The sequence below is a fragment of the Camelus dromedarius genome, chromosome 8 (assembly GCF_036321535.1).
Source record: "Camelus dromedarius isolate mCamDro1 chromosome 8, mCamDro1.pat, whole genome shotgun sequence".
Lineage (NCBI taxonomy): Eukaryota > Metazoa > Chordata > Mammalia > Artiodactyla > Camelidae > Camelus > Camelus dromedarius.
In genome coordinates, this window is record NC_087443.1 from 74,492,261 (window position 1) to 74,516,583 (window position 24,323).

The 24,323-nt window shown below is 48.7% G+C and overlaps 1 protein-coding gene across 10 annotated transcripts in view; it reads right to left on the minus strand.

Annotated features, from left to right (window-relative positions):
• The window catches only part of FGFR2 (fibroblast growth factor receptor 2), a 136,211-nt gene that overhangs the window by 85,166 nt on the left and 26,722 nt on the right, over positions 1-24,323 (minus strand). For 5 of the 10 annotated variants that reach the window (XM_064488496.1, XM_031461878.2, XM_031461873.2 and 2 more), the window contains exons 1-2: positions 15,096-15,523; positions 10,988-11,270 (exon numbers count right to left, since the gene is read on the minus strand). In XM_064488496.1, coding sequence (XP_064344566.1) covers positions 10,988-11,153 — 166 coding nt within the window. In that variant the 5' untranslated portion in view covers positions 11,154-11,270; positions 15,096-15,523. Of the gene's footprint in view, positions 1-10,987; positions 11,271-15,095; positions 15,525-24,323 lie in introns of those variants that run through there. The other 5 variants (XM_031461883.2, XM_031461879.2, XM_010997738.3 and 2 more) reach the window with 3 other exon arrangements.

Here is a 24,323-nt window from a genome sequence, read left to right on the forward strand (position 1 = left end):
ACATTTGTCTTCTAAGTCCCTTAAAGGTCAGATCAATGTCCAAATCCTTTCTGACATTTTCTCCAGCCCCACCCTCAGTGAGTACTTTCTCAATACATGAATACTTTCAAAGGGGCCCCAGCGACAACAGAAAGGGGGAAAAAGGTGGGGGATGGGGAGGAGAGGGCGAAGAGTTAGTCACTCCTTGAGGGCAAGGCTGCCTCCCGCTTTTTCAACTCCAGACCTTTTGGGGGTATTGTTCAGCAAGTTTACTTAAAGGGCCGGGCCTTTCTTCTCCCAGCAGGACCCCAACTCCAACACCCGTTCAGAGCCTGCAGATGTGTCCCCAGACACCCCCCGACCCACCCCCAGCAGCATCCCAGTCATTTGCAAATGAAGGGACAGCAGCTGGATACTGGGAAGCAGATGGGCCTCCTCATTTGAATGGGTTTGATCTGGCAGCCAGGCCTCCGCAAGTTCAGGCCCGGCCAGGGCTGGAATCGTGTTCAGGCCAAGGCACAGATTCATAGCCCGAGGGGTCTTTAGCGAGCAGCTGGATCAGAATGACCCCTTGGAGAGGTGTCCCTCTAGTCCGAGGGGGCGGGGAGCCTCAGCGGGGGCGGGGCACGCTCCCAGCTGGTTCGGCCCAGCAGGACCCAGAAAGGCAGGACGAAGCCACAGGGATCACTTTTCTCCGGTGATTTGCAGAGAAAAGAAAAATCCTCCCAAGGGGGGTCCTGTGCCTGAGGACTGAAACCACATGCACTCAGGAAATTCCAAATTAAGATAGGCGCCACCATGGTTAACCTTTCTCCCCAACTCTAAGCCGCATATTTGCATAGAAGTAAAACCTTCGAGAAAACAAACAAACTTTGAAGAGTCCCTACCTCCCAATAGAGCCCCTTTCAGAACCTTCGGGAGCATCTGATCCTGAAAAGGCTGTGCACGGCGGTGCATCTTGGCTTCCCAAGACGTGGACAGGGCCTAGCAAGTCCTTTCTTAAACCAAGATTGGAGAGAGGAGGGAGCCTTATATGACTCTCTGAGTCTCCAAACAAGCCCCTCAAGAGGAGAGCAGAGTCATGTTCACTCCCCAGCGGGAGTCCACCGGGCTCCCCTGGACACCCTGCCCTCAGGCCATCCCCCCACCTCCACGGTGGCCTGGCAAGAAACTGCAGCTCCAGACTGTCAAGAAGGAGGATGAAATGACCCACTCAGTGCCACGGTCAGCTGCCCATGACCTCCTCACTTGTACCTCTCAGGCTGGGCAGCCCTCACCGACGGCAGAGGCATGGGGCAACCCAGCTGGCACACTGGCTGGTACCAAGTAGGGCCCACGCAGTGGGTCTGCCTGTGAATCAAGATGGTGCCCACTTCCTTCCAGACCAGCCTCAGGAAGTTGTTGCAGAGTTGGAGGACCCAGAAAAACCCTTAACATGGCCCCCCGGCTGCCTCCAGCCTGGCCTGGCCTACTTCTCCAGTCGCATCCCAGGCCCTCGGTCATCACTCCAGCACACTGGCCTCCTCAGGGTTCCCCGAATCCCTCCGAGACACACCGCACCTTTACTTCCGAGCACCTTCCCATTGGGTTCGAAGTGGCCCCTCATTTTTTGGCAATTCTTTATGACAAACGCCAGTCCCCCGACCCCGTCAGTCCCCAACTCAACAGGACTTGAGAGTTCTCTGCTCACCATTCATCCCCACGGAGCAGGGCACAGAGTAGGGAGGAGCAGGGTCTCAGACAACTTATTTGGGGAAACAAACTCAAAGCAGCCACAGAAATTCTGCCGCGATCTGTAACGGCTGCTAGAGCAACGACCCTGGCTCTGGAAGGTGTCGCTGCACCAGGGAGGCAACTCCTCCCCAATACGAAGCCCCCACCCCCCAAATGCCTGTGGCCCTGCGTCTTCTGCGTCCACTGAGCAAGTGACCGGTACAGAGTTTGGCTGATGGACCAGCCCTGACTCAGCCCCACATCTAAGTGGAACCACTCAGAGTTAACTTTTTTTTTTTAAACCACCAAACTGAACTTTGTTTGCTTTAAAAATGGGCTGTGCCCCTCGGCCTCTTTTTCCCTCAGGATACCCTTCCTGGCCAGGGCTAGAGGAAGTGTAGGTGTTGCTGCTTCTGCCCTTTCATTCTTGGGATTTTTTTCCCTTTTCTCCCACCTCCCCCACCCTTTTATTTATTCCTTTATTTATTTTTGGCTTTCCTAGACTCCTGCATTAGCAGGCCCAGCATTTGTCATTTCCGTGAGCACAGCTTGCAGGAGCCCAGGGTACGCCAGTCTGCATAGGTGGGCCTTGACTCAATCTCAAAGCAGAAACGCTGAAGGAAAGCCTGACACCATAGCAAACTGACAACCCCAACTGAACGCTGAGTAACTCAGGTCCCAGGCAGACCGCCAGAAGCACTGGGGACAAGGAAAAACGGGATGGCCTGGTACCGCTCCTTGGGCCAGCCCTTCCGGTACTGACTCCTGCACATGACTCAGCCTGGGTCACTAGCTGAGACTCAGAGCAGTCTCCCTCTGGTCTCCCAGGCAGCAGAGAGGGTCAGCTCCTTATCAGTAAGTGACAGACCACCAGAGGCCATTCCAGAAGAATCACAAAGTGGTAATTATTGGAACGGTTTTATTGCCTGAGATTTTCCTTCAAATAGCTTTAGGGGAATAGACGTAGACAGATGAGAAGAAACAGAATCAGCCAGCAGTGCCCTTACATGTTGAAGAGTCAAATGACAGGTTCAGGAATGAGGGAGCCACCACGGTGTTCCACAGAAGACTCTCCTGTCCTGAAAGAGGAGTCAACTGGGAAACCTCTGTTGCACCAATAAATTTACCCAAAGGCCTGGGTCCACGCTCACTAATGATGGGGTCTTGGAAGAATCATTTCATCTCCAAGAATCCCAGTCATGAGTTTTGCCCATAAAATGGAAACATGAATAGCTGGGATCAGCTTCCTTACTAAGATTAGGAGGGAGAGGAGGAACTGGAAGAAGGTGCTTCAAAAGGTAGAAACTTTCAGTTATAAGAGAAATAAGTACTAGAGATGTAATATACAAAGTGATGGCTGTAGTTAACACTGCTGTATGGCTGGTATACACAGAAGTTGTTAAGAGTGTAAATCCCAAGAATTTTCAGAGCAAGGAAAAATATTTTTTCTTTTCCTTTTTTTGTGTCTATATGAGATCATGGATATTAGCTGAACTTACTGTCGCAATCATTTCACAACATACGTTAAGTCAAATTATTATGCCGTACACCTTCAACCGTGCTGTATGTCTGTTACATCTCCATAAAACTGGGGGGAAAAGATTAGAGATAATATATGTCAAGGTACCGAGCACAGTGTCTGACACATGGCAGGCACTCAACAGATGGGAATGTTATCATCATCACCTGCATCCTCATCCTCTCAAGGAATGGGCTGAAAGAACACGACCTCATCCATACTGACCACCCCCATCCTTCACTCCTCACCCCACCCGTCCTATCAAATAATCTCCACAAGGGTATAACATACAAACGACTACTCAGCTCCCACCCCTCAGAACTGTGGGTACCATAACAATCTCCTTGAGCTCCCTTCCATGAAGCCATGGAAGCCCAGCACCACTTAGGCCCAGGAGATGTCCCTAGAAGCCAACCTGGCAGGGATGATCGACACATGCTAGGGAGCGCTCCTCACTGGCAAGGACAAAAGCCGAGCATGAAACACCCCACTTCCCCCACAACCAGTGCCATAACCCTCTCTTCATCAGCCTTCATGACAATCTTTTGGAGCCTCAAACAGAGAACTCCTTGCCGAAAATACATTTCTCTTTGTGAAGTACACATCCCGCCGTTCTTGCATGGCTGCAACTGACTTTTTTTCAACAGAGAAAAAAATGTCAACCCTGAACCATCTGAACTGCAAGCAGCAAGATGATCACATTTCTTAAGTCCAGACTTGTAAACGTCTAAGATAATTTAAAAGGGTTGGATAAAACCAGGGCCTAGAGCTCCCTTTCTATTTTAATTAATGGAAATGCCTCTCATCAGAAGATCCGTCCTTATATATTACAGGGTAAACTTCCCTGAAGTAAATCGCCTTACACCCTATCTCAGGTTTTCACCTTGACAAGGAAGTGGGGTGGGGCAGGAAGGAAACTAGCCTTACTGAGCACCTACTGTCTGCCAGGAACTACTGTAAGGGATTTACATCCACATGCATTTAATCTTCATGGTCCCCCTTTCAAGACAGATATTATCAGATCCATTTTAAGATAAAGAAAGAGAGGCTCACAGAGGTTATCTAATTTATCCAAGGTCACAGCATCAGTAGATAGTGGAGAGGTGCAAACCCGACTTGCCTAGCTGCCAAGGCCAAGTTCCTTCTGTGAGTCTGTAACCCCGGAAAACACATCCCATGCCATTCAAATTGATTTTATTCATTTATATGAAAAAATAAAATGTCAGATGCAGAACTGAGGCTAATTAGATAGAGGATTCTTGGTCTTTTAAAGATTTGAGTAGTGATTTTTTTCAACTTGAAACATTTGTGACACTTAGGATATACAGTCCGTTGTGCACGTATCTGGGTCAGCTAAGAAGACAGCACGCTTTGATGCAGGTCCAGGGGGGTGAGCGGCACGGGAAGGGGGCGCCCTGAAGGCAGTCACACCCCTCTGGGGCAATCTCACTGTCCACTAACAATCTGAAGCGTAAGGCTTTTCAAAGGGTTTAAACCCAAAACTCAGCACTACAAAAATCTTCATATTCATTTTATAGCACCTCCCCACCTCCCACTCCCCTACGCACAAAGTTGGCCTTTTCAATGTCTTGATACTTTTACATTACAACTGGTCATGTATGGAAAAACTTAACAGCAAACTGGCCTTTAAAAAGAGGTCACACAGTAACTTAGAAGGAGTTTTAGTGTTAGGAAATAATCATGACAATCTATATGGGGTTTATTTTATTAATGTCAGAGCTCAGAACTGGATTCTTGCTTTCATGTAAGGTGCTATGTATAAATCATAAAATACATACATCCTTTGTCCTCAATTCTGAATCTATCACTATTTTCCCTACAAGCAATTTTTTAAGCTCCTCATTAAACATGTTCACAACAACCTAACATTCTATGTATGTTTATTCCATTCAGACATGACTTGGAATTTACCATGCTTCAGTTGAACAAGGGGTTAAAAGGAAAGAGCAGGTGACACCTTAGTTCCCTGACTCAGTACAAGCAAAAAAGAATCTGAAAATTTTAATATTCACATGAAATGGCAAAAGTCCAGAAGGGGACATAATTACTTACAGTATTCCAAAGTGGAATGAGTGACAACAGCTCACACCCAACATCTTAAAACTCCATCATGGTGCAAGTTTCCTAAAACCAAAATTAATGAAAATCTAAAGCATGTCTATTTTACTAGATTCTCCCTCTTTAAGGACAACCATGGTCTGGCCTGATAATTAAATACCCTTTTGCATGAATATATAAATGGTAAATGCTTGAAGTTATATAAACAGAGGCCAGTGGAAGCCTAAAACCGACACCCACCACTGATGCGGCTACCATTTTGGATTTCCTATCGTGCCCCAAAATGGGGTAGTTACAGTCAGAGCAAGGCAGGAAAAACTTGGGAGAAGTGTAATGTTTGTTAATTCCAGTAGAAGACATCACCAAGACATGTGGGACCATCATAATGAAGAGGCCAGCAGCTAGTTCAGCCAGACTTCTCCTTTACAGAGCTTGGCCTCGGGCTCCCTTCCCTACCTCCTCACATTCCTGATCCAAGAAAGCCAGAGCTGAACCTGGCTGGGTCACTCCAAGTCTATCTAGGTAAGCAAGAGGAAGTGGCCAGTTTGGAGAGACTCTCAGGCTGCCAGGAAGCCTTAAGGCTTCCCATGAAGATAAACACTGTCCCCAAAAAGGAACACAAGTTACACATAGCTTTAAAAACTCAAGTTCAAGAGCCTCTAGCAAGTTACAGCTGAATTCTTCGGCGTTTGTTCATCTTGGATATAACGATCGGAAACCCACCTCTCCGAATTGAGGCCAAACTTTTAGACCTCACATTAGGTTCACGATTCAGTCACATATGGCCTTCAACAGTCACCACCAGTTAAAAGAAACTCCGCTAAGAAGTTTCAGACAGAAGGACAGGGGTGAGGGTGTGGCTTGGTTAACCGCATCAGGCATCTCAATGCCAGGAAAGCTGGAAAAGCAGAGCCATCTCTAAATCTCACTTGGATAAAGCAAAAGTATACAAAGAATGCAAAACCTAAGGCAAAAGTCATCCCTCCAGGAAAACAAAATAATAACAAAGACCATAGGCATTTTTTTCACAACCACATAAAACCCACTCAACCAGAATCATTTGTAGGATAGCCTGAAAAATTTTCAAACAATTGCTTCTGAATTGCCTACTGAGACAAGTCACCCTGCTGAGGATCAAACCAGCACAGTGGAAAGTAGCACACAGGCTGTATTTCCCACCGAACTGAAGACACTGGCACCCCAAAATCAATTTCCCACATTTTCTTTTAAAGACTAAAATTAAACAGCATTTTTAATGGAAATGTACAATTAAGCCAGACTCTGATGAAAGAGGGAGGGTAGCCTTGTAGCAATTACCCTGGATAAGTAAACACCCAAAGGAGAATGCAAGCAAGAGGGCTACTAGACACATTTTATTGAGAATGCAGACATTAAACAAAACTCTTCCTGTTTAAACACTACCCCGGCTATTTCATAACCATATAATTATTCATTAAGTCTGATAGTGGAAACATCTCCTATTGGACTGGTCTAGTTACCTGAATTCTCACTCTCAACTGGGTGGGAAAGACCTGACAGGACCAAGTCTTCAGTTATGGCCTAGGGTGGGGCCAGTCACAGAGTAGGTTTAACCAGTGTTCTAACTGGTTAAAATAAAAAGACAAAATACACACACATACAGACTTCGAATTCAGATGAGAGTAAGCCAATATAGAAAGTGTACAAATACAAATTCTCTGGGCTTGCCAAATTCTTTGCTCTAGAAGTAATATTAAACACAGCTCTTTGTCTATGAATTGTGAAATACTTTATATACTAATAAAGAATGTGTACTTCATTGTGTATTTAACTGCATAAGCCTGCATTTGGTTTAATTTACCAAGAATAAGTCCTTGTTCCTAAGCTAACTATCAAGTTACAGTCAACTCTTAAATATTAACACTCATATTGAGGAACAAAGATGCAGATAATACAAAACAGAAGATTATTTTAAATCATTCACTCTTGGTATGCGGATATATTCTTTTTTTTTCTTTTCTTTTAACTTGCAATTAAATGCGTATGGCTGATATTATAGCATTTACAATACTCCTAACAAAGGACTTAAACCATGCTGGAAAAATCTGACTTAGGGAGGTCTCTGTGTGGACCCCTTACTGAATTTCTCTGAGCTTTGGACCATTGGTCCAGGACAGCATCATCTCTTAGGAGGTTGCCAAAAAATTAGTTACCGGAAACGAACAAACAAAAAAATGCAAACTACTTTCTTCCCAGGTTGTTTCTTTTCAGAATCACACTTTGTGGGGGTGGGAAAGTAATTAAGGGTTTTGGGTTGGAAAAGCCCTTTTATTTTAGCTCCTACTGGGCTGGTGTAAACAAAGATGTTGCTAATGTCAACAATGACTTAATTAACCAGCATAGGTGACAGTGTCAGGAAGAACTTGAAAGTAACGTCGCCTCCTGCTCAGGGTAATCAGGCTTGACTATACTTTAAATAATTAGAATCTTAATCAGAACGGTACTTGGCACCGAGGACTGGCCCCCTTGAGTCACACCCTTCACAGCTGGTTCTCTACAAAAAAGAAAGACCAAATGAAAATACTCACTTTTAGTCTGGAATATTAACAACTAAAGTCTTTGCTAGAGATTATTTTCTCCTTCTCTAGTCAGTCGAGTAGAGTCAAACCTACTGCTACCATTTCAGAAAGTGTCCAGAAGATAAATGGTATATAACAGACGATGGGTATGATAGGAAGCTGTATGGTAGATGAAATGATGTGATACGTGGTATGAAGATAGATGAGATAGGACAGTACAAAGCCGAGACAATTGGAAAAGATTCTCTAGTGTTAGGGTTCAGGCTCCCTCCTGGAACTTAGTCACGTTTTAATCTGGGCACATTTTTCTCTGGCCCAGCCCAATAGAGGTTATCTGAACGGAGCTTCCAAATTAGCAAACCAAAAAGTCTTCCAAGCTAAGGCCGGATGCAACAGGAGGTCAAGGTTGAATTTATTTTAACCAAAGCTATAGTTATATTCACCATGCAAGACAAACAGGGACTGCCGGCCACACATGGACGGGGGGCTCTGTCTGTCTCTCTCCAATTCGCCAAGACCACAGCCTAAACTGAAGCCACTCTACTTAGTCTGTTTCCAGTCGTTCAAAACTCCTATTTCTCATCTATAATTAATACCCTCCTAATAGTCTCTGACACCAAAGTAAGGTTCTTGGAATGGAAGAACTCGTCTTAGGGCGCAAACCAACACCAACGTTGGACTAACAGACAAGGGAAGAGCAGACTCTACAGAAGGCAAACACAGCTGCCTGGAAACACAAAGGGCCTCCTTCGTCAGAGAGAAACTTTCTTCTCAATTGTCTCCAAAACCCTAGATGTTTCTTGACATTGTGGCAACTGACAAAGCCAGCCCACAGGAGTGGGAAGATGCATGTGCCCAGCTCCCTGGGAACAATGATGCTAACATAACCCAGGTGCTTATTAGATGCCAGGCCCTGTTATATCCAGGCACACTTAAATCTCCCAGCAAGCTTTGGGGGTAGGTTACCTGAAGGCTTCTGAGGATATTAACATTCACTTAACATTAATGAAGAGACCCTGAAGATTGTCTTGGCCAACCCTCAGATGAGGGAAGAAGAAACTGTAGTCCAGGGGTTTGCACGCTTTTCCAAAGCTGCCCCCCTCGGCAGGGTTTTGCACCTTCCACTTTTTTAACATCTCACAACTCTGGATGCAATCCTCAAAGGAGCTATGAACCCAGAAATACGCACAGAAGGAGATTCGCAAAATATGACCTACCATTTCAGGGAATTCAGGGACCTCCCCTCAACCCCCAAGTGCGGCCACAGATGCCAGGTTGGGAAGACCTGCTTCCAGTAATACTCACATTGTTGGATACGTGTTTTTACACGAAGAACCCCTGTGGGGACTTCATCCCTGTCCACTGTTTTTCCCTGCTCTCTGCCACACCTCTTTCCTCCTGTCTGTACATGCATATTTTAAACTCTCTTCAATAATTAAATACGATAAAAAGAAGTCCTCCAGGACCATTTTACACTTTATGTTGAAATAAACTCCCAATAATGCTGCCCCAGAAGTCTAAATGAAAAATGACAGTTTCTTCCTAACCTGGCCCATTCCTGGGCTCACACTGCAGGAAATCCCAGCCCGGCTGCCTCGGTGTGGCTGGGCCATGCATGCACTCGGGGGAAAACCAGCAATTAGAGAAACATCCATTTTAATTATTAGCAAAATTAAAGAAGTACAGGCATGACTTTCAGAAACCGGGAGTCTTTTCTCTCGTATTAAGTCCTCTAAAAACGCATCCCCCCTGCAAACGACATTCTTGCTTATGTCACAGCACATGTCACAAGGAGGCAGTCCCATGACCATCAGAGCTAGAGCCTGTGAAAGCCTCAGACACGATTCCTACCAGATTCCCCTTCCCGGAGACCCAGAAGCTGCTGCAATGTCACCACACCTGTCCATTACAAAGCCTCCGTACAGCTCTGTAAGAAAAAGGGTACCAGCCTCATCTCAGGTCTCCATCTCAGGTCTGCTTCTGGTAAGCAGTGCTTCCGCATTAGAAAAAGATCTGCCTTTATCCTTTCATGGCTCAGGGTCTCAGCGGGCGCTCCTCTCAAGGACTCTCATCTCAGATGGGGACACAGCCTTCCTTCCCGTATGGTCCTGGACGGGCTGGCTTCCTCTTCCGTGCAGGGTGCCTTTCCAGAACAGCTGAGCTGACCCCAGACCACTCAGGCCCGTGGAGGGCCCCCAAAGCTTACCAGGCACCAGGTGGGCTCTCAGCAAACAGGTTCATTAAGTGGCGATGAGTGCTGAGATCTGCCGTTTTATTCTCGGATTACCACTCGAAAAATAACTCAGCTACCAATATTCCCTACTGATGACAGATTTCAGGGCTGCACCAAGTCGAGGCTTGGCTACCGCTGTCTCGGAAGGACCTGGAAAAGAGGTTCCAAATCTGCCCAGTGGGATAACTTGGCCCTGTTCAGTGCTCGCAACTGCCGCTGTGCCTTTAAAATTCAATTTCCGAAGCTGAAACAGCTATGCAAGCCCTGTTAGATCTGGAAGTTCTCACCGATTCGGGAAAAGCCCAGGTACATTTCAAATTGCCCTAAAATAGAATCTGCCTCTCTGTGACGTATGGCTGAAGTATTATGAATTACAATGGCTGAAAAGAATGTAATGTGTCAAGCCTCTCTGTGCTGAACTTCAGAAGCTGCTTTTTCTCCTTAGACAATGAAAATAAAATGTCAGCATTTCAGATGTTGGCAATTTCCCCGAGTGGCTCCTTTCATCAGAAAATAGCAATTCTTTACACTGTGTAAGCAAGGCTCTCTCCAGTAAGCATGCTACTGCAGGGAGCTGGCGATGGCATTCGTCTACAAGCTCCCCTTCCACAGCTCTCCCGGGCACTGGACAGACACACTGCCGCTGCCCCCCTCACCCCACACAGAGAAACGCACACACCGAGAAACCACCAAACTACACCACTCTGCCTGCAGTGTTACAGCCAAAAACCTTCTCTGCAAAATCTGACTTAAGGGAATCAGAGAGCCGGCTCTCCCTTACTTTTAGAAAACTCATTTACAACGCAAGGGCAGCTGATTCTCAAATGGGCCTTGACCCACGTGCCACTTCCCCAGACAAACCCTGAAACGAACTTGGTACCCTGAAAGTGAAATTAAATAACTTACCTTCCGGCTCCACCGTGGTATCCTCAACTAAACTGAAGGAGGGCCGGGCCAGGGACAAGGTTGCCATGGTGACCACAACCAGGCAGATGAAGCGACCCCAGCTGACCATGGTTACGGTGCCAATCCCCCGTCCTCTGCCATATCTCCGTGTGGACGTTAATCCCATCTGCACACTTCCTCTACCAGCATGGACTGCCAGCAGCAATGCCTTCAGCCTGCGGTGGGCTCAGGAACCAGGGTGCCGCGGCAGCTGCTGCTGGCCTGGCTGCTCCTGCTGCAGCCTCTAGAGGAAAGAGATTCGGCGAGTCAGTGAAATCTTCCCCAAAGCCAATTCGTTTCAACCCAGGTGGGTTACACAGGTCTTTTTCATTATCTGTAAATACCTTCCATCCGCACCTCAGTCCCAGGGGTTCCCACCAGACCGGTCCATGGCATGTACTAGGTTGATCGTTTAAAAAGCCTACTTTTAAGAAACAGAGATAAAAAACTAGCTACAGGACACAGATACGTGCGGCCGGCCACTTCAGCTAGGCGAAGTGTACTCTCTTCTCTTATCCACTGTCACCTCTCCCGCCCTCAAAAAGCAGAAGCAACGTGACCTTAGTTTCAAGGGCAACTACAAAAGCAAGTTAACAATGCTGGGCTGGCATACCCAGCCTCATTAACTTCTCTTAGGCCAACTGGGTTTTAGAGGTGTCTGCTTCTAGGGGCTGGAGCTGAGCAGGTTGCTCCGTCACTGGAGCCCTCAGGAAGAAAGGAGACCAGCAAAATAAAAAGAACCCCAGGACGGCGACCAAAAATTCCCACCAGTTTACACTTGTCAAGATTCATTTTCAAATGCAGAAATGTATTTCAATCTTGCGCCAAGCAGCCACTTACAAAGAATGAATGGAACTGCAGTACATTCAAAGCAGCTGATCCAAAAAGAGATTCAAAGCCTGAATCCCCTTCCCCTGCGAGTAACGGCAGCCCAACCAGTGGGTTAAGAAACGGAGGAGATGCAAACTCTGATGAATAACACGGGTGTTTATTAATGACAATGACGCTGACAATGATACGTAAATTATTGTCAAGGTATGTGATTGGGCCAATAACTTTCAATATGCTAATCTATTGGCTAAAATTTCAGAGTACAAGTTACAATAATGCTCGACTGACTATTTCATTCACCCATTTGACCCAAAGGCAAAGAGAATTTTCCAAGATTAAGATATTCCAAATAACTTTTTATTGGTTCAGTATTAATTACCAAGTGTAGAACTGAACACAGAAAGTTTAGAGAATTTGATTCAAACAATCACAGATTCTGTGAACTATATATGAATGAACCACATTTTATAGGATTAGGGGTAGGGCTTGGAACCTTTGATATAAAAATCTCTGAACTCTGCAGTTTTTGCATGCAGACTTGATGTTTCAAATTATAATGTAGGATTCCAACACTGTTAAGCCTCCCCAAAGCTACATCAGAAAAACTTTTAGCCTTGACTAAGGATTAAAATGGGCAAAGGAAAAGAGGATGCTGTACCATTTCCAGAAGAAGAATAAAGACAATGTCTGCTTCAAGGAAAGCACATGTGAAACAGGGTGATTCACGGCAAAAGCAAGCAGTGTGTGCGCTCACCCTGTGTCTTCAGATTGCCTGCAGGATGTCTTGGCCAACTTTTCTCTCCTCTTAAAAGTTAAGAGCCTCAAAAGATAATTCCATATCTATTTCTACATACGTGTGGGAGGAAAGCACACAAACATTCTCACTGATTTACTAAGTATTTCCAGAATGCATGGGAATTTTCTGTCTCTAACACAACTTCAGGAACAATCTAAAATCCTAGCTGGACAGTGGGCCCCAGGTTCCTTCCCCGGCCCCCTCACTCACCTGTCCCAGCCCAGATGAGCTTCCTTTGCTAGGACAGTGGACTGTGAATGACCTCAGCTAAATCCCAAGCCATTCACTCATCCCATCAGCGTAACCCAGAAACTTGAATTTTAGCCATCTCCGGGTCCAGGACCCGCAGCCCCCGCCTCTCCAAATCTCTGGAAACTGGAGGCCTAGGGCAGCAGGTCTGCACAGCTCCTCACCAGGGTGGACAAAAGTATGGAGGGACCTCCTAGGCGGGATAATTAGGTCCCCAGGCTCAGTGTTGGGAACACAGGCCCAGCACGCTGCTGGCGGCCACAATCCCGGCTTCCTGCCTTCAATACCATAATCCTTCCTGGAGTCTGAGCCTCAGTGAAAGCCCCAGCGTGTTTATTTTTCCCCTTGAAAGGGAACTCTCTTCTCCGCCAGGGCGCGGGAGGAGTTGTCACCCTCCCTGTGATGGATGGCTCTTCGTGGCCACCCGTTCCCCTGGTCCATTTTCACCTCGGCACAAGCCTGCCCTCAGATAGTCAAAGCGACAAGCGAGCAAGCCTGGCTAGAGAGTGGTCCCTAAGCCAGGTCTGTGCTGGGCTCCTAGGCTTACTAGAACATTCCCGAACCCCCCAGGCTCCAAGAAGGCAAGCCAACAGAGTGCCCACCTTAACCGAGCTCCTACCCCTACGTAGTTGTCTGTTGGCCGGTGGGCTCACCCAGGCCGAGCACTCAGGCACTCTGTTCCCAGGAGATTTCATATCAGCCAAGAGTGGGGGATGCCCAGGTTCCCCAGAGGGCAGATCCACCTCCTGGCTCAGAGCCTCCCTACACTCTCTTCTCCCCAGAGCTGAACAGGGAAGGGAGCTCTCAAGGAGTCAAAATTGGGGGTGCTGGGGAATTCTTCAACATACTACAATCTCAAAAATACAAAATACAGGCTGAATCAGGACCACCATCCCTCCCTGGTAAAGCTGGCAAACCAATGAGAACGGGCAGCAGCTTGGGGAGAAGTCACCACCACCAACCCGGCTTCATTATAGCATTTCTTTCATTTGTTTGCCTGGAATATCATGGTTTTCTCCTCCTCCCCGGCACTAAAGAACTCAGAGAAATCTGCATTTTAATTGACATTCCAGGGAGAGGGAGAGGGGCGCCTGATTGCTTTTCTATTCAAACTAAACAGGCTTTTCAGATGAAAATGAGTAGAGGCCAGTGAAGATTTACAGGGATTTGGGACCAAGGGGACAATGGGGTTTTAAATGTTGATAGCGTTTCACACCAAACACATAATGGGTGAAAGTAGGTTTGCCTTTAAGGGTAGGTTTTATTGAACTGGGCGAGAGGAAGGAAGGTCCAAAGAAGAGTTTACAGGGAAGCGGGCTGCAAGGGGAGCGGCGGAGGCTCATCGCTCTCAGACTCGAGCCGGACCCCTGCGCCTGGCCCTCTGGCCGCGAGGGTCCGAGCCAGCGCCGCGAGGGTCCGAGCCAGCGCCGCGAGGGTCCGAGCCAGCGCCGGGCTGGGCCCTGGGCTGATTCCCTGGCCCGGCCCCGTCGCTGAAAGAATGAGCGCGCAAGTTAGAACTCGCCTGCGCTTTCGACATCTCCGAGCTGCTGCAGGCATAGCAGGCAGCGAACTAGAAAAAGTCGGTCCAGTTCGCCCCCTAGCCCCAGGCGCGCTGCGCTCCCTCCTGCGCCGACAGCGGCTGCGGGCTCAGGGCGCCCGGCAATCGCGGAACCGGAGCAGCCCTCTCCCCAAAGGTGCCACCCCCGAGCATCGCCAACCCTACGGAGGTATCACCGGCCCCACCCCAGCGGCTCCCTTCCGGAGAACAGCCCTCCGCTGGGGCCTGGATGGGACGGGGCGGGCGCTCCCCGAACCCCGGAACGAGGCACCCCGAATGTGTCCCTCCGAGCCCGGACTTGCGGAGCTGGCCACCAGTGAGGCAGCACCGCCGCTCGCCCGCCAGCTCTGGGGTCGGAGGATCGCGCTGGCCGGAGTTTGACAGGGAGGTGGGTGTCAGGGCCAGAGGCAGATGTCAGCATCTGGATGGGGGTGGGAGAGGAAGAACTTTCCAAAAGCCAGCCGTCAGCACGCACCCAGCTCCCCCATCACCTATGCAGCCAGAGAAAGGACAGGGAACAGCCTCCACAGTGCCAGTCCTCCGCTCGGGGGACGGTGCACCCCGCGTCCCAGGCTCCCAAGACGCCCACCTTCCCGCCCCAAGAGGCTCCCCAAGGCGCCTAACAAGGCGATTACCTTGAATGGCAACGCTCCTTGGCGATCGGTTCTGTCCCCGCGCCTGGCGTGCGTCGGGATGGAACAAGCGACGAGATCTTCCCCAAAAGTGGTCCTTGGGTCCTCGCCCGCGCCAAGGCTCCGAGGCTTCACGCGCACGCCAGGCTGCGGAGGCGCGCGGGCATGACGCCCCTGGGCTGCGCTCGGATTTGGGGAGCGAGAAGAAGAAAGGACTCAGGCTCAGCGTTTCCTCCACCAAACTTTGCTCGCAACTTGCGAACGCTCGGAGCGCGCAGGAAAACGGCGGCCTCGGGGCTCCCCGGGCTCGCGGCCGGGCCCCGCCAGCCTGGAAACGAGTCGCCGCGCCGGGCCAGCAACGCCGCGCGCAGACCCGGCGGCGCCCGAGCTTTGCGGCCGCGCTTGCTGGCTCGTCCGCCGCTCCGCACCCGCCGCCCGCCCGCTCGCTCGGCTCTCCGCGGCGCTCTCCGCTGCCGCAGCCGCCCGCGCCGCCGCCGCCGCCTCCCCCTCTCGGCGGGTCACGCCCCCGCTGAAACCCGAGCCGTTTCCTGGACGGCGGCGCCCGCTCTGCCAATCAGAGCCGCGCACCCGGCCGCCCCGACTCCGCGCGGCTCCCGACGCCTCAGAACGGCCCTGAGACACCGGCCGGGAAGGCGAGGGACCCGGCCACCACCGGGACGGAGCCAGGCAGCAGCATCCTCTGTGAATAAGGCCCGGTCCCCGCGCACCGGCCCCCCGCCCCCTTCCCTCCCTTGGGAGTTAGCCTGACTGATGGTTTGCCGGGTGGTTGCGTTACATTGTTTTATTTCAAGTCAAAACAAATGACAGAATGCCTGCTCTACCCCCTGAGAGAGACTTTAAAATGCGTCTACGTGGTATTGGGGACGGGGGAGGAGGGGCGGGTGGGGAGATGTAATGCAACTGAAACTTTGAGAGAAGAGGAAGCAACTTGGCAATGCTTTCTGGACGTGGCACTTCTCTGTCCTTTAAAACAACAGCAATGAGAAAAGAAACGAATACTTGTGGAGGCCCTACTATGGGCGGGGCCATACATCGAATAGATTATCCCTGTTAATCATCACAGCCACCCTGCAGCGTAATATTCCTAATTCTAGTAAGGAAACTGAGGATGAGAGGTTATCTGTCCAGGGTTAAACAGCTGGTTACTGAAGCAGAACCCGACTTTGAATCTGGCTCTGTTAGAAAAAATCCAAAACTTGAGGGGGAAAAAAGTGGTGTTTGGTAATATATATTTGGATCAATAAAAAGAAATTTGGAAGATTCTAAAGGCTCAACTCTGCTATAAATAGCTGTATGACCTTGAGCAAATCAATTCCTCTCTCTGCATCTTAAGATTCTTCAACTAAATGCCATGCTGTAACTGGTTGAAGTTCATATTTTCCATTTACCTTTTCCACTAGGCTGTGTCTACGGGATAATTTATTCTTTAATATACTTTCTCTCCTTCATCACTCTTCCAGCTCCTAAGCAGTGGTGCCTTAAGTCAAGACAATACAGATAAAAAACCTTAATTGTTTTTCCTTAGAAAAGGTCATTAAACCCAGAAGTGCTTTTGAGTCCTGAAGATGGATGGAGCAGCAGTACCAAACTGACCTGGGAAATCGACTTTTCCTGCATTTAGAAATACAGTTGCTCATGGGTCACTGACACTGCACACTTCACAACATTTACGAAAATATTTTTTCAAGGTGCCACATCATTAGAAAATCATTTTTCTTCACGATACATCTTAGAGAACTTTTATGTAAAATTACCTAAAAGCCAGGAGTAACAAATCCATTGAAATGGTTCAGGCAAATGGCTCTAAAGTTATATTTTGGAAATTTGACAGCAAAAGTAATAGCTTGACTCTGAAGCAAAGTTATCAGTCCACATGCTTGGAGGAGGGCTATGTTTTTGGGTCAAATCTTCTAACCTGGCTCAGTTCCAGAACCTTTTAATTCACAGACCCCTCAGCCAGGTGAGCCTCAAACATCCACCACACCTGAGTTGTTCTGACCATATCAATACCTTTCAACTGCTCAGACCAGGAGTCACGAAAAGAGACACGGCTAAGTGTCTGCCTGCTCGGACGGAGGCTGGCACTTACATCTTTATATTCCCCGCCAGTGGGAAACTCGAGTGTCTCAGGGCAGAGTCCTTTCCCATCCTGCAAGGAATCCATCAGCCATTGAAAATGCCATTAACACATTCTCACATAAATTACTGGTGCAGGAAGCTGTCGTCCCTATCCCCCATTCATCAATGGCTCTATGCACGCCCAATAAAAAGGAAGCCTTCTGCTGAAAATGACAAATAAGAACACCTACTTCAATGTCCAGACACAGTTTGCAGAATTTATTCTTTATGGGGATGAAAAGACACCAATCCATCAAAAGCCCTTATTCCCTGAAGAATGTCCATTTTTAAGTGAGCAAAGCCCACAACAGCAAAAACTCCTTGGTTTTGAGAAAAGTAAAAGCATATTTGGAATTTAAAAAAAAAAAAAAACGATTCTGTCATCATATTTAGGCTTCAAGTGACCTCAGAGGGTCTAGGGAAAGCTTTCACACCAGTGGAGGCGTCTGAATGAGAAAATAATCTCTTTACAGTTTTTTTCTCTTCCCTCTTCAAGTGGCTGGAACCCCTTTTGTCAATGGCCTCCCGTGAATGGTGTAGCTAATAAGCCTATTAATGAGCTTCCACGGCCGAGTGTGAATAGGTAAGTAAGCCCCAATCTGCTGAGGTTCAGGGCCGAGGGCAGAAAAGCCAGCAAGAACTAAAGGTGACAGTTTGAACTGAACCAAGAACGCCGGCACCAGGTTTCAGCTGAAAGGACCGCCAGACAAGGCCACATTCACAACCCCTCCACCCCCCGCTGAGGTCCCTTCTCCTCACAATTTTCCCCCCTTTACAAAATTTCTTGAGTAGTCACCCATTTTTTTTCAAGAGCCCTTGAGATGCCCTTCCTTTTTCACTCTAGTAATGATACATCAATGGAAGGAAGAAAAATGAGGACACCAAAATTCCGATGCCCCATGAGTTTCAAGAAGCAAACTGCTGCTAGCCCATTGGTTCCAGGAAGAGAAAGGGGGAGGAGGTGGGAACCCTGGCTGCCCCAGGCCCCTCTCCTTTAAAGATTTGGAATTTCTCTTTTAATAATTTGTTTTTTAACGGGTGGGCTGTTCCCTCACCCAATAGAAAAGTCCGATGAATAAAAAGGCTACTGACATTTAAGTGCTAATGAGCCCTTTTAATGTGGTTCTGAGCGCCCTGTAAAACTATGAATTTCATTCTTTAAGCTACATCTCAATCATGTCTGTAAGGTAAAAGCAGCATTCGAAAGGAGAAATACACAATAGTCCAAGGACTATGGTGAGAGTCATTCTTCTTGGTGTGGGGAGGGTGTGGGGAACGGAAAGCTTGGACCCATCTTCAGGGAGCTTATGATATGTGGCCTGAAGCAAAATCGTGAATCCCAGCACGGACCATTATCCATGATTCTAAACTTAGAACAGGGCCAGAATCTCAAAGCCAAGACTTCCCTGGAGAAAAACTTAAGTTATCTGAGTTTTCCATTTTTTGAGCTATAAAATTAGGAAAACAATGGTGCCTATCTTGTAGCAATTTGCCAGGGTGACACAAAGCATTAAAAGATTTAAGGTACGACACACATGTAGACCTTTTTATTCAGATGCTCCCCACGATTCCAGAGAAACTCTTTGGCGCGTGGGAAATGCAATGTGCTTCCTATGATTGTTATTAGCTGTTATTATTATTCTCCCTTCCTAGGATTACTGGAAGAATTAAAGTGATTCAGTGAAGAGCTGAGAATCCACTAGCAACACGTGGATATTATTACGAACCTGGTTTTAAGAGTGTCTGGAGCCATCACTGCTGAATTCCCCATCTCCTCTCCGCCCCAGCTGACAGGCCTGGTGGTGCCCACCCAAGACCCCCCTGAGATGAAATGTGGCGGGGAAGGCAGCAAGTCACACAAATGGCCATCCAGTTAGAAGGCTTTACAACGTTCACTGGTACCCACTGCCCAGAAGCAGCCCCCAGGAATGGTGAGGGAGGCAGAGGGGGGAGTGTTGGGTAGAAGACACTTTTAACACTGGTGAACAACTTAAGAAAGAGTTTCTTTGACAACACGGGGAGTATCTGAATAAAAACGGCCACTATGCCCCGCTCCATTGGTTCACTGGATTCCCGAGTGGCTTGAGTAACAGGGGTAGGTCCTCCTAGGGAGGCCAGGCCCAAAGGTGAGGAAGTGTGTATTAAGCCATCCTGTTGACTCCCGAATTTTACAGGGGGGGATATCAGGATGCAGAAAGGGGAAATATGGGCTCAAGGCCACCACACTGGTTAGCAGCAGTGAAACCCAGAAATCTGGTCTCCTGATCAGGATGGGGTTCATTCCAGTGGCCACCAGAGCAAGTCAACCACTTTCCCCTGTTTGTGCCAGGTAATTCAGCTTTTTCTAGGTGATTCAACTCAGTAGAGAACTGAGATATTTTGAGTAGAATTCATTGTCAACCAAAATGTTAGTATTTTCAGAGAAATTACCTGTTCAGCATGGGTTTAGCCCATTTCTCCATCAAGCGCTCCAAGAGGAATTTGTGTGAGGGTTATTATTACTGTTAATGTTTCAAAGAACCTTCAAGTTCAGGTGCTTAAGACTTTCCGACATCTCTTTCACACACCTGCAGTTTCATCAGTTGAATCTGTACAGTCTCCAAAATAGAGGAAGAATTAACGGCCAACATTTGTGGTTCATAAAATGATTCTTATCAGCGATATTATAAAAACCAATGGAAATGGAAGATTCTGAAGAATTGCTCAGGTTTGCCTTTGAAAAGTTAAGGCTTACAAATCTACCACACATTTGCTATTTGCAACTGGGTAACCAGGTCTGTTACTCAAAACGCAGTGGAGGGGCAATTTGGGAACCTTGAGTGCATTCTGGTTCAAGAAAAGCAAAAATTGCTATAAAAGATAGTGGGAGGGGGAATAATTGGGAAAATGTTACTCTCACCTCAACACTGTCCCCTAGTGCCATCCCACCACCCCCCACCCCTGCCATGCTGAAAGTTTCTGCCTGCCATCTGCCAGTCTGAACACATGAAGGAAACCTGATTGGTCAATTCACTGGCTGGCCAACCCAGCCAGATGTGACATCTACAAAGCCCAAAGTCACAGGGCATCGGACAGGCAACCTTGTGCCGTGGAAACAGCAGAAGGCCAGGGCGCCCAAGACCTGGGTTTTCATCCCAACGTGGTCGAGGGCTAACTGTGTGATTCTGGCAAAGTCATTTAGCATGCCATGCCCCCTACCAGCACCCTGGGCATACCCCTCTTTTGCCTAATTGAGGTCTCCCCTTTCTTGCCGAAAAGATAAATATATGATCTCCAGCCCCTCCCAACTCTGAGCATTTCTTGCCTCCCGAGAAGCAGAGAAGCAGAGAAGCTGTCATTTACCCATCAGTGAAGAGCAAACTGGTTACAGGAAGTCAACATCCACTTTAACGTATTCTGAAACCATAGTCTAGGAACCCTGCTGTTGACCTCTGTCTACCAGTAATGGTGTCTACCGGAAAACTCCTCTAACCCCTGGCCCACTGCTGCTTAAGGGCAATTTATGGTGTGTCCCTGCTTGGCTGCAAGCCTCCGTGCCCTCCCTCCATCCCCACCCTGCACGCAACCACCGCCTCCACCACCGCCACGCCTCCCAGCAGACTGGAAAGAAAACAAGCAGGTGGTTTTAGCTGGTGTCGGGCAAACTAGGAAGAGATTAACCGTGATTTCCTATTGCCCCCTCCTGCCCTCTCCCCATCCAGGCCCGCCGTCATTGCCTAGAGCTCTGCTGTCTAAAACAGCAGCCACTGGCCAGTGTGACTACTTCAAGTTGAAGTTCAGCTGTTCAGTAGCACCAACCCCATTTTAAGTATTTAACAGCCACCACATTGGAGATATTAGAGGAAACTGTCACTACGGCTGAATGCTGTAAGGATGGACTTCAATGGGGAGTTCCCCTACCTTCCCCTTCCTCCTGCAAGATGTCCTGAACCAGCGGAGTCTCCAGGAACTGCTTCTGCCTTTCTCCCCGCAACTCCCACGCACTCTCCATCATCTGGTGCTACCAGCAGGGTTTAGGAACAGGAATCGACTCTTCGGAGATGCCCAGGATAGTCTTTGATGGACAAATACAGAATTACCGTTGGCTGGATGAAAGTGATGAGGTGCCTGCAGCATCACCTTCTGATTCTGGGGCCCACTTGAAGCAGCCCTTAATCTTGGCGGGAGTTTCTGGAGGACCTAAGTTCCTCTCCGTGAGCACTGCAGCTCCCTCCAATCCCCAGGAACTCACCGCTGTGTGCTCAGAGCTGTGAACCCAGAGGGAGAAAGGCCGGCTGAACCAAGACGGCAATGCCCTGGGAGAAGGCCCAGTCGAAACTGACCTTGGACAACAATGTGGGGGTGGGTAGAGGGGTTAACTGGGGACGACTAAATGGTAACACCTAGAAAAGGCCAGCCTGTGTCTCCCATCTAGACCTCCAAGGCCTGGCGCAGTGCCTGGCTAGTCGTGGGCAGCTTACGAGCTGCCTCTGTGCCCACAGGCCCTCTGTAGATATTTGTTGATTGATGGTGATAATAACTTAGCCTCGTCTGGGGGTTCCCTAACTAAGGAACATTTACATAGGGTTTTGTCCTAAGTCCATTAAGTATATTTAGAAGTTAGAGAATAAGAGCCATTTTCGGGCAAAGCCAACCTGGCTGTGCAGTGGAAATTACCTTTCCTTGCAAGACCTGATTTCCATGAGGGCTCTCTCCCTCTTTTCTCTTGATTTCTGTGTTTGGATTGTTACACTGTTTCCCTAGGGCGTGTGTCTCCTTCGACCAAATGTGAAAAGAAGTTCACTTTAATAAACCGAAGAGGGGAAAAATGATGCGGCCGGGATCCTGGTAAACTTGGGGAAGTTGACGGAGAATACAGAGCAGAACTCATCGTAAAACCACAAACCCAGTAACCCTTTTAGAGTCCCAGTGCTCTTGTATTTTGTCCCCAGGCTGGGGAGAGAGGCCATCAATGGGGGGAGCGATTTCTTTAACAGATTTCCAAGAGCGGCACTGACCAAAAATTAACTCCTTCGCTGGGACCGGATGCCAGTGGGGCTCTCCGCCCGCGGCCCCCGGAGCAGGTGGCTCCAGGTGAGGAAGGCCGAGGTCCCCAGGGCTCCCTTTGTTCTCCGGGCTGCGCGCAGAGGCGCGCGGAGGGTGCCAGCGCCCCCGTGTGGCCGCGGGCGTCCCGGGCGCGCACAGAGTGGGCGGGCGGCGCCCAGGGCGCGGGGACAGCCGGTGCGGTGAATGAGGGGGGCCGCCCCGCCCCAGCCCGCCCGGAGCAGGGGTGATCTTGCCTGGGCCCGGCCTCCCCTCCAAAGTCATTCGGTTTGTGGGGGTGATGAGCGATTAATGTCTGCAGCAGGAATCCCGGTGCTTGTTGAAGCACAGATGGGACAGAATGTTTTGCCTCGACGGCTAAATTCTGCAGGGGCGGGGTGGCAGCGGCCTCTACCCTGGCCTAGTGTATCCCTACCTCTGCTTTCTTCTCTGTCCACAGCGTGGCCTCGCCCAGGGGCTGCGACCCCGACATTTCCAGTTCCTGGAGGCCTCTCTCCACCTGGATCAACGAGCCTGAGAACCCGACTGCACCCTCATCCTTACACCAGCTTCGACTTCCTGTCCCGTTTGGGCCCCTGGCCCCAGTGTCTCTGGTCCCTCCAGGGTGGGGATTTCCAGCTCCCCTCCCACCAGGGCCAGTCCATGCCCAGATCTAGGCTGTCTTTTGAAAGCCACGCACCCCCTTCCTTTGTGGGGATTTTTTTTCCCCTAGTGTCACTGCAGCTGACCTGGCTTCCCAGGGACCTTTAGATTCTGGGGCAGCTTCTGCCTCTAGTTTCCCTTCTCTACCAGCTGCTCTACACAGAGGTGGGGACCACAGCCCTGCTCCTTCATCAGGTCACTCAGAGCCTTGGTGTGGCTCCCCATTTGCAAGAATCATGACAGCTGCTCTCTGAGCACAGAGTGGGTGCTTGGTGGCTGACGTTTACGGGGTGCTTCCTCTGATCATGGCCTCTGGGTTAGCACATATGGATTACCAGGACTCTGTGAGGTAAGTACCACTCTGACCCTCATGGGGGCCACGAAAGATCCAGGGTGGGGCAGCAGCTTCAGCTGAGGAATGGAAATGGAGGCCACTGGGGCCAAGTCTTCTGACTCTTCCAGAGAAATTAGCCATCCCTTTCCGATTATCACCATTGTGTCCATTTTTAGACTGGCTCCCCTTTCAGTTGGCCTGGGGGTCTGCAGGCTGCATCCTCAGCGGTCGTGTAGTGGCCAAGAACATGGGACCTGGAGTCCAGCTCTGCCTGCCGCGGGCCTCCTAGCTACACCTTCTTACCACATCCTCCTCTATAAAGTAAAGTAACACTAATGTTTGCTTAAAAGAATTTTTGCATGGATTGAATGAGAGGCTTCAGGTAAAGTGCTTGGTTGATGGCAAATGATCAATACAAGTGAGCTGGTATTATTCCCAGGCTAGAGGCATTCAGACTTCCCTCTTTGTAGCCCCGTCCTAACCGTGGCCTTCTTTCCTGCCAGTTCTCTTTGCTGTGTAACCATGGGAAAGTTACTCACCTTTCTGAGCCTGTGTCTTGATTTACAGGTGGTGAATGCTGGATGTAACAATGTTCAAAATTCACCTCTAGTTCACCCTGGTTCCAGCAGCAGTTCGAGCTTACCAAGGCAAAGTAGCTGCTCGCTGTCTTCTACAGGTCTTCTCAGTAGCACACAGAAATTCACTCCAGTGTTGGCTCATCATGACGATCAGCAGATTCTTTGTTTTATCCAACTGAGGCATCATTTTGTCCCATCTTCTGGGGACAAGGAAAGGACATTTCTTTGTAAAAATCCTCCATGTGCTTCAAAATAGGAATCAAGACATTTGTTAGCCTTCTCCAAATAAGATAAGACACCACTCAGAACACCACTGTGTTAGGGGTGCCAGATTTAGCTAGTTAATTAAAATACAGGACACTCAGTTAAATTAGGATTTCAGGAAAAAAAAAAGAGTACTTTTTTTAGTATAAGCATTCCCCAATATTGCATGAAAAACTATTGCATGGAACATACTTATATTTTAAAAGGTATTTGTTGTTTATCTGAAATTCA